This window comes from Seriola lalandi, unplaced genomic scaffold (genome assembly GCF_002814215.2).
Source record: "Seriola lalandi dorsalis isolate HSWRI2012SDOR001 ecotype SW California unplaced genomic scaffold, Sedor1 jcf7180002054646, whole genome shotgun sequence".
In the NCBI taxonomy this organism is placed as follows: domain Eukaryota; kingdom Metazoa; phylum Chordata; class Actinopteri; order Carangiformes; family Carangidae; genus Seriola; species Seriola lalandi.
In genome coordinates this window covers 362,912-373,522 of record NW_019525199.1, presented here as the reverse complement: position 1 = coordinate 373,522, position 10,611 = coordinate 362,912, and the positions used below count along the sequence as shown (strand labels likewise).

The following is a 10,611-nucleotide window of genomic DNA, read 5'->3' as shown; positions in this document are numbered from 1 at the left end:
TCGTGTTCTTGTTTTAAGTCACTGGATATTAATATTTTTTTTAATAAGGAGCAGGATTATAAATCCACCTCTGACTGGTTGTAAAGTGACTGAGGGAGTTTCTGGACCTGTGAACGTCGCATTTTATTTTGTAAAAAAAGAAAAGAAAAAGAAAAGAAGTCCGTTTGTTTTTGGATTAAACGCGAGGCCTCAGTTTTAATCTGTTTCATATATTTGATCTTTTTAATCAGATTTTCCTCGAGCTGAATCATTAATGTTTGAGGCTGCTGTGTGTTTGCAGTGAGGTGGAATTAAATGCTGTCAACTCAAGATGCTAGAAAGTGTATTTACGTGTTTATCATGCTGGTCATTTACTTCACGGTTTGATGCTGCAGATATAAAATGGCGGCAGATTGAAACGTGTGACCTGTAGCTGTGTCAGTGAAACGTCCATCTCTCAATAACATCTTATATTATTTTTTTTGGTTTCCATTTTAAACCTTGTTCACCACTTCCTGCAGGCCTCCTCAGAGGATTTGCATAATGTGATCAGTGTAGAGTTTGATGCATGCTGATGGTGGTCGACCATGTGACCTGCACCAGCAACATGGAAAATAACAAAGCAGCTTTAACACTAAATTTGTTGTCAAACATGTGATTGTTGTGTGTTTCTGAGCCTTTTCTCAAATTCATCTTTTGTATGTTTCCACTCTTTCCAGATGTGTATAGGAACATTACAAACACACGCATCACTTCTTCTTCTTTAAGTGCGTGGTAAGGTTTTACAAGCAGATTAATTTAAAGCAAACAGTTGGAAGGGTACAAACATCAGGCACAAAACAGCCTCCCTCATCTAAACACAGCCACTCACACCCCTGACACGCTGATGCCAGGACTTTTGTTTTTATTTATTTACTTGGTTGTGGTGTTGACAGGCTTCAATGTGCCACAGCACACGCAGGAGAGTGTGTCCTGAATAGTTTTCAGATCGAATGTCCACAGTGACGGGAGCAGAAACAAGGTCCTGGCTCACGGTTAAACAGGGACCAGTGAAAGGTTCGCTCCGTCAGGCCTTATCTTTATTAGCTTTCACAGACGTCTCCATCAGTTTACACTGGACGCCGCCTCTCCACTTTCATGGCTAAGAGAGCGGCCACGCTTGTGTTTACAGGCCTCCGTCCCTCAGTGTCCAACCCTGAGGAGAGAACGCCGCTGAGGCTTCAGGAGCAGGGAGAGGAAGAGCAACAGGTTTTACACTGACAGGCGTTCAGGTAGTTTTATTTTTGTCTTGTTTCCTACTAAGATTGGTTGTTAAGATAATAGAGAACACTATAAAGTTTTAGTAGAGTGATGAGATCTTACAGTAGCTGGAACAGGATCTGAAAGACGGATTATAGCCGGAGTATGAAATATGTCTGTCTGAAGAGCTGCAGGGCTTTTAATTCATGCAATGAGCATTTTTAATAAAATAAATATGTTTGAAGCTGAAATAATTGAGTTGAGTAGCTCTGAGAGAACGGAGTGTGCACGAGGCAGAGCTGTGTTTTATAAAGCAGTGTGAAAGACAATCTGCAGCAGCTCTGTAGGTGTGAGAGACGAGGGGGGGGGGGACACGACCGTCAACACAACGACAAGCATGAATTTATCCTCCACTGACTTTCACCTGGGTTTTTTTTTGGTTGTTTTGTCTTTGGCTTTAAAAATCTTCTCCCTCTCGTTTACAACTGCTTTTAATTCCTGTCGTGTTTTCATTGTTTAACTAAGATTTCTTCAGTTCAGTTCTTCAGCGTGTCCCAGATCTTCTTCTTCAGTCTGTTGCATGTTGCCTGCAGCTGTGTCTGTGTGCGACTCGCTGGACGAACTGTTTCACGTCTGTACGAGCCGCACATGTTCACAGGAGACCATTATGAGTTCATTAATATTAGGGCTGCACGATATGCAACGAAAATCATATTATTTTGGCTGATGTTGCGATTCTATTGGAATCACCGTTGTGTTGAATTTTATTTTCACAGAAAACAAATTCAAAATGACGCTGATGAGATTTTTGTTGATCTTGTAACAAACAATATATATATTAGGATTTCGATTATATTTCGATTAATTGCGGAGCTCTAATTAATATATTAGATTGTACGGAGAAGTTAAATTCACGGAGGATTTTGCGACTTCTTCACGGCTCCAATTTTCTAAGGAAAAATTCATAGAAAAATGCTGCATTAGTGAGATGTTTGGCCCATTGCATCATGGGAAGCAATAGAGGTTTTATGGATAAGACCCCGAACGACTACATTATCTTTAAAGATACTAAAAATACTGAACCTAAACATTTTTTAAAGTGGGAGATCATACTGTATTATTAATGATTTTGTATGGTTTTATTATTGATTATCCAAACAGCTTAAATCTGATTATTGATTTTGTTTATGTGGAATTTATTTTACTGTCCATACTGAATCTATAGTAAACAGTGTGAACTTCGTGCTCAGTCGTTAGCTGAAGGTTCGGTTGAATCCAATAATAAGCCTCTCACTTACACAGAGACTGGTGTTAACCTGACCCTCGTCCTGTGGCTCGACTCACCACCAGTTATTTTCCACGTCTGAGCGACTTTGACGCAGTTTCTCAACAAACGGCAGCAACTGATGACGACCACGTCAGTCCACACACCTGACCTGCTGCTCTGTCCTGTTGAACATATGGTGACAGAGCCAAGTTAAAAAATATGTATTGGATGGATTTTTATGTTGATGTTTGACAGCTTTATATCTGATTTGCATTAATAAGGCAAAGCTTTTACAGGCACCATGTACAGGGATTTTTATACACTACAATTCAATACTAGAAATATTTACATTTAGAAGCCCATTGAAAACGTGGGAGATAATCGGCTGCAACATCAACCTTTTACCTTTAAATTATATTGATATTAAACAGAAGATATGGAGTATCTATCTGTAGCATGCGCAGAAGATAAAGTGGAATCATCAGCTGGTTTCATCATCACTGTGTAGGAGGAAAACATGCTCATATACGATGATAAAAATGACAATTATTTAAATTTAATTGTTGTAAATAAAATATTATTGAGGGTAAATTTTAGGTGTGTTAAAATAAAGTGTCATGATGTGTTGGAGCTGCAGATCCAGAGAGTGAAGTGGGACTGGAAAGATTATTAAATGATGTCAGTGATTAATTATTATAAAGTAAAAATAATATAAATAATTCTCACATGCAGGAAAACAAATGTAACTTTTAACAGTCGTCGTTATTACAGTTACATAATTAATCATTTTATCTAATTCTCATTAAAAATTAAAATAAATGTAGATTAATATTGAATTTATACTTAAACTACTCATACAAGGCTGTTCTACACACATACAGTGGTGTACATGCTTCATACTGTATGTCTACATCTGATGGCAGTGAAGCAACCAGTGGTGCATTTCTATAGGATTCATAACGTATTATCTGCAGTGGCGAGACTGTGTTACATCTGAAAAGTGTCTGAGGAACAGTGGACGTCTCTCTGTGCTGTCACTGCCTCTCACTGATGCGTCTGACAGCTGAGTATTTGTCTAATCCTGCAGAGATGCTGCAGGAGAAGGCTTCAGCTGTGACGGATGAATGTATGAGCCGGGTCCAGACCGGCGTGGAGACAGATCTCCTTCCAGACCAGTCACGGATGGGCCTATCTGCAGCTTCCGCCATTCCCAGCTCCAGTGAGCCTGACCAGGTACAGTTCATACATGAGATCTGTGCACTGCTAAATTATGGAGGAATCACTCTCTATGTAGTTAGAACTTCATTAAATGAAGTGACCGCTGATTACGATTTTTAAATTACAAATAAATCGAATGGATTTTTTAATGTGACACAAACAGCAGTGGCTCATTAGTGCGTTTACATGCAGATGTGTTTTTCTTGATACCTTATTTCTTAATTCGAGGAAATGGTTAAACGACGTACGTTCTCCTTCTCAGAACATCGAGAACATCAAGGTCGTCCTTCATGAGAGGGAGCTGTGGAAGAAGTTCCACGAGGCCGGCACAGAGATGATCATTACTAAAGCAGGCAGGTGAGTAAAGCAGCATAACATCTGTCAGTAACACGACAATACAGACCGAAACATGGGAAATCATTCCTCTAAATTTTACTTTAAATGCTAAAACTTCATGTTTTACACGTGTATGTGCGTCAGTGGCAGGACATCTGACATTATTAGAAATTACCTTATAATAATGAGTGGTGGGAGAAGTAGCCAGACCTTCTGCAGGAGTAAAAGTAAAATCACAACACTGTAAAAAATTAATCCGTCACAAGTAAAAGACCTGTATTCAACATTTTACTTCACAAAAAGTACGAGAAATAAAATATGGAATCAAAAGTAAAAATACTTGTTATGCACATTGTTTATTATTATAGATTCTGGAGTATTATTGGATTTATTTATTGGATTATCAAGGCAGAGCTTATTCTGAGTATTAGAAGTAGGATCAGGTTTTTAGAAATTCAAAATGTAACTGCAGTCAGATAAGAGGATGACAGAAAATTAAAAGTAAAGTAATTTCAAATTCCACCTATATAACTTACTCATTAGGTCATTCACGTCTCTTTTTAACTCTTTTCTCGAGTTCAAAGTTGCTCTAAATAACATTAAAAAAAAAGTTTATTTATGTATTTATTTATTAATTAGTTGAACGTAAATGACAAAAACAGATATAAATGGGGATGAGGGATGAGGGATGGGGGTGGGGGGGGTATGAGGTCCAGCAACATCATCCCTAAACCAACCCAGGGCAGAGTGTGCAGAGCAAAGCTAGGTACCGCTAACAAAATAAAAAAAAAAAAAAAAAAAAGCTTATTAACCATAAAAATTATGATATTGTGGCTTGAATCAATTTTCCCTCTATGAAAACAGTTCAGATTAATTTTTGCCGACATGAAAAAATTGGAAACTTTTGTCCCGTAACGCATTAAAAGCGGTTCATACTCCACGGGCCAGAAATGTAAAGCGTGTGGAAAATTACAGTGAAAGTGATAAAAAGATTTCATTATGCAAAACGAGCATCATACCTCTCTGTGACCATCTGTTTAGACAGCTAATAGTAACATATAGCCGTTATAACTTTCAGGAAGAGACACGACGTTCCTGCAGCGTAATTGAAAACACAAATGACTGCTCTGCTTGTTGGATTTAATGTGACCTGAGGATTAGATAGTGAGGCCTTTGGACATTAACCAGAGAATGAGTACACTCTCAAACCGACCTCCGCCTCTCTTTCCTCATGGGATGTTTTTTTTTTCCAGTAAAAAATGTAAAAGGTCACCACATTTTTTCTTTAATGCTGCATAACTGTGAGGGATGGGCTTTCCCTTGTCCAGCTGATAAAGTGGGCTCTCAATCCTTAAAGCCCTTTGAAGGGCTGTGCAGTGGTGTAGCTGTGCAGCTGTGCTGGGAACCTGTCTGCCTTCACCTCCAGTCAGTCTGAGGCAGAGACGCTGCTGAAGGTCACAAACGCCGGCTTCATCCTTCACAGGCAGCAGCTCCGCAAACCACCTCACTATAAACCATATCAAACCAGACTGAATTATTCAAGTGTGTTATGAATAGTGCATGTGGAGCTACTCAGCTTGTTATCATGCCAGCAGATATTTGGTAATGTTGACATCTGTTATAGCAAAGAGCTCGTTGTAGTAGCCCAGTAAAACACTGTTTAATGCTGCATTAAATCTGAGCGTTTTGTAAGTGATCACAGCTTCCTCTGTACATCTTCATTCTTCACTCAAATCAAAGTCATTTCCACTGATTTTCCAATAATGTGTCAAATATTAATCACTGATCAGAAAATAAATAATAATCTAAATCAGGCTCAGGTTTTCTTCAAGCAGTCTAAAGTAATTACTGATAACTTCATTATTTAATTCTGTCAAATCTATTATAACAGTGACAGTTTTCTCCTGTAATTAGAGTAAAATGATAAATCATTAAACAGAAGCCAAATAAATTATTTATTTAATAGTATTATAAAAGATAAAAATGTACAGCCGTGCTGTGAGGCAGCCATTAGGCACAACGGTACTTTGAACTGAATGCTAATGCTAGCTACATACCATAACCACGATGACAATGAAAACATGTTGATATATAGCTGCTGTGTTTAACAAAAGTTAGCATGCTAACTGTTGCTAATGACAATGAAAACATGCTGTTGTATCACTGCTATAATGTTTACCGAAAGTTAGCATGCTAACCTTTGCTAATGATAATGAAAACATGCTGATTTGTAACAGCTATAATGTTTACCGAAAGTTAGCATGCTAACCTTTGCTAGTAAGTACTAAACGCAAAGTACAACTGAGGTTGATGGGAATGTCAGTAGTTTTGTGACGTTGAACTGAATGCTAACGCTAGCACAACAACTTGCCCACAATGACAATGAGGACGTGCTGATATATAGCTGTAACTGCTATAGTGCTAACTGCGATTGCATTTAGCTGTAGTTCATCCGTGTCAGGTCCTGAGAGTGGCTCAGACGTTTGTCCGTTAACACCAGTTCAGCAGAGCAGCCTCTGACAGGAGATGATGGATCAGTGTCAGGAAGTCTGTTAGTCCACAGTCTGTCTTCTTTATCAGAATATAACCAAAGCTTCAGTTTCATGTATCCGCAGATGAGTGTTGGTGACATGTTTAAATGTTTTCTAACCCGCTGCTTCAGCACAATGATTTTACATCAGTCGACTAGACACAGATTTACAAATAAGTGGTTTTGCTCTGTTGTTCCTGGACTTTTTATTTGTAATCCCTCATCATAGCTTGGCTCCATTTTTAAGTTTTATGCAGTTCAACCAAGTGTTATTTTTGTGTCTTCTCAGATGGTTTCATGTGGAGGATTTTAGTTGATATAGGAGGAAATAAATCTGATGTTTTAAAAGGAAAACAAAAAAACCTCAGAAACCTAGTTGTCCACTTTCCTATCTCATCAATAATCTTGGAAGCTTTCTAATGTATTTAACCTCTCAAGGGTCCAAACCCCGACTTAGGGGCCCAAAAGCACAGGGTTAGATTGTAAAAACGAGGACATGTTCCACAAGTTATAAAGTACAGCTGTGGCTAACAATGTCAAGGTGTCACATTCAGTGTCCTTGCAGTTAGCCGCTGAACAAACAACCAGGAAGTTAGAAAGTGATGCAGGTATATCTGCTCTTCTCCTGCAGTAGAAGACTGTGAGTGACTGTGCTGATCTGTGTGGAACTGAAAGGTCAAAGGTCAGGAGGAAGTGTGAAAACGCAGTAGAGTGATGGCTGTGTGGATCTGCAGGGCTGCTGTGAGAGTGATGCGGTGAATGGACGTTTCATATCCACGTCACATTGTTAAGTGTTATCAGTATTATTCTAAACACACACATGATGAACTGACTGTCAGTTAAAACTGCAGACAGTCAGAATTAACTGTGTTTCATGATGTTTTTAGACACGTGTGAGAGCAGCTCAGATCCTGAGGGACGTGTTTTTGAGAACTTCAAGTATTTTGGAAAAAATTGTTTAAAAACAGAAGAAAGAAAGTCCTTAAAAACAAAACAGGCTTTTCTTCTTGATGATAAATTAGGTGTCTCACACAGTACACTAAAAAAATTAGATACAGTTGAAATCTTTACGAACAAGTAAAATGTAGGTTTCGTAGTATTAAAAAGTTTGCATTTTAGTTTAATTTATGAAATAAAAAATGTGCAGAGGTTTGAACGATATTTTAAAGCTAATGAACCAAATTAAAGATGATTCTACATTAAAAATTAAGATCTTTGTAGCAGCATGTCACCGATCTAAAGCCATAGCTGTGAAGCTGTCACTGTGTTTCCAAACTGTGGAGAAGGACTGACTGTGTGTTCTTAGGGCTGTGTGCTCCACATAATATGTTCATTTCCATGTATTAATTAAAACAAAATGGAATTAACATGGCATTTAAAAATATATATATTATATACATATATAAATACAGAAACTACATAAAAAAGAAAAGTTGTCACCGCTGACATTGGTGACATAATAGTTCACACTTTACTGCTTGTAGGTTTTCTAGATGTGTAGTTGTCAGAAATAACAAATGTCAAAATCAAGTAAGACTGGTTGTTATTGAAAATGCAAAGTAATATGTTAAATTAATAAAAAATATATTATTTGAGGCAGCCTAATTACACTTACAATGAAACAGTGTTGGCACTTTTAAAAAAAGGTTAAAGTTAAAACTCACGAAAACTGACGACCTCCTTCTTCAACATGTAGTAAAAAAATTAATAAAGTGTTTCCCTGATGTAAAAAGTAAAAGTCTGGGGTCCTCTGCTGTAACATGTGAAGGGGGGGTCAGTGCAGAGGTGGCAGGGGAGGAGATACAGATACAGAACCACCAGGCTGTCACCCAGGGGATCCCACATTTCCCCCAACACTATGAGAGGAGACCAGCTCGGTCCACTCCCATGCAGCACCTAGCTGAGGCTGGAGGACTTGTTATTGTGAGTGTCATTGTCCAGGCGTAATCCTCCCTCTTCAAAGCACCCAGCGCTGCTCTTCCCTCACTCTCTCCCTCTGTATACAGCCCGTCAAGAGCGCAGCGGCCGCTTGATAAGAGGAACCCGGCGCCCACAATAGGCCGAGTCTGCTAGGTTGTAGCGCTTCATCATCCCACTCCCCAAACCCCTCCACCCTCCCCCCCTCCAACGCTCCTTTTGATCTCACTGTGGTACTGGAGATTCCCAGAGAGGGAATGGATCACTGCAGGGCCTAAACATGTGGGAATGTTAAGAGAAACAGCTGGCACAGAAACACACACACACACACACACACACACACACACACACACACTGACACTGATATCATACACACACTCTCCACCTTCCATTTCTCATGCTCCCCTTAAACTCACTCACTTAGTCACACTACCATATGCGTTTATGTATATGTACATGTATATATATATATTATATTTCGTTCTTGTTGAACTAAATTTAATCTAAATTTCTGACTCATCCAGCAGCTGAACTCGATCCTGTCCTTCCTTCTAAAATAGAAATCAAACTCTGTTGCAGAAGTTCCCTCAGATGTTTGTTACTTACACCTGCACAATTAATTGAAATATAATTAAAATCACAAGTGTAATATCCAAATCACAGGAGCTGCAGTGTTTTTGATAAAGGTAAAATGTGTATCAACATGGTTGTGCATTGTTAGCACCATAAGCGTTTTGCTGCTACAGAGACGCCCCGACCTACAAATCATATTCTCCAGACGTAAAGGAACATGTCTGTTTGGTACAGTGCCAACAAAAATCACCTCATCATCATCATTTTTATATTTTTTTCAGTGAAAATAAAATGTGAAAATGATCATTCTAACTAAAATCACAATTACAACATCTGCCAAAATAATGATTTTTTTTTTTTTTTTTGCATTTGGTGCAGCACTACTTTAATTTTATGTCCAGTTCATCTGAAACCAGCTGCACAGGGTTCAGGTCTGGAGACTGTGCTGGTCTTCATCATGTGAAGCCTCCGTCTGGTTCACTAGGTCATTATTCTGCTGGAGGATGAAGCTCCGACCAACCAGTCTGTCTTCTAGCAGTAGAAGTGGAATCTATTTTTATTTTGTTTTGTTTGCCATGGGCAAACACGGTATACAGAAATACTAGTGGTATTGTCACAAGAACAATACCAACATCCCTGAGGGTGTTTCCTGGATGCACCTGACTCATTACCTGCCCTGCTGCTAAGCTAACTAGGCTATCATCTGTTCTATTTGCAAACACCAACCAGAAGGGTGGATGATGCTAACAACAAAAACTATCTGAAACATACTGAGAGGAAACATCATGGACTTGACACTGTGCTTGTTTTTGCGGAGACCTTGTCGTCTTTGCCAGCACCTGTTGTGCAGTTAAATTCTGCATTTAAATGCTACAACTGTCTGTGCTGCTCCAGAAACAATCTGTTTCCTGTTTATACCGCTCTGCGTATGCTCAGTGTACATGAGTGGTCACATATGTATGTTTTTTCAGGTGTTGTTACGACCCCCTGCCAGATTTTTAACCCGAACAGACAACAACCAACTGAGCCAGAACGTTGCAATGAAAAAAGGATTATTTATTTCCCCAAACAATAAGTCTGAATAACCATAATTAACAACACTACGACAGAAAAAAAAGAACTAAAGACTGACAGACCAGCCAAAGGAAACAAAAGGAGGGAAGCTGCCAGACCAACCCACAACGGGTCGTAGGATCTATTGTCTTCCCTCTAACCCTAAAACAAAGAACCCAACTTCAACCAAACAGAAATAAAACCACAAAAATAGGACTCCCGGATCCATCAATCAAAACAAAGACACAGTGCAGAGCAGGGGCTGGCAGATGCAGGAGAGAGAGTTTAAACGGGGAGCCACACTGACTTTATAGTTTCTCCCATCAATCAGCCCAGACCTGGTTCACCTGAGTAAAAGAGAAACAGGTAAATCGTGAAACATGTGGCTTATCACCAGGTGAGGGTGAGGTGCAGGTGGGGAGGATGTAACAGGTGTGATTGTCTGGACGAAGGTCGTATTTTTTATTTTATTTTTTTCTCCCAGACCCCCCCCCCCCCC

The 10,611-nt window shown here is 39.1% G+C and overlaps 1 protein-coding gene across 1 annotated transcript in view; it reads left to right on the top strand.

Annotated features, from left to right (window-relative positions):
- Nucleotides 1–3,574: 3,574 nt before the first annotated feature.
- tbx4 (T-box transcription factor 4) overlaps nt 3,575–10,611 on the top strand; it is a 24,353-nt gene continuing 17,316 nt past the window's right edge. Inside the window, exons 1-2 of the mRNA XM_023420484.2 lie at nt 3,575–3,718; nt 3,966–4,060. Of these exons, the coding sequence (XP_023276252.1) occupies nt 3,575–3,718; nt 3,966–4,060 (239 nt within the window). The remainder of the gene's footprint in view (nt 3,719–3,965; nt 4,061–10,611) is intronic.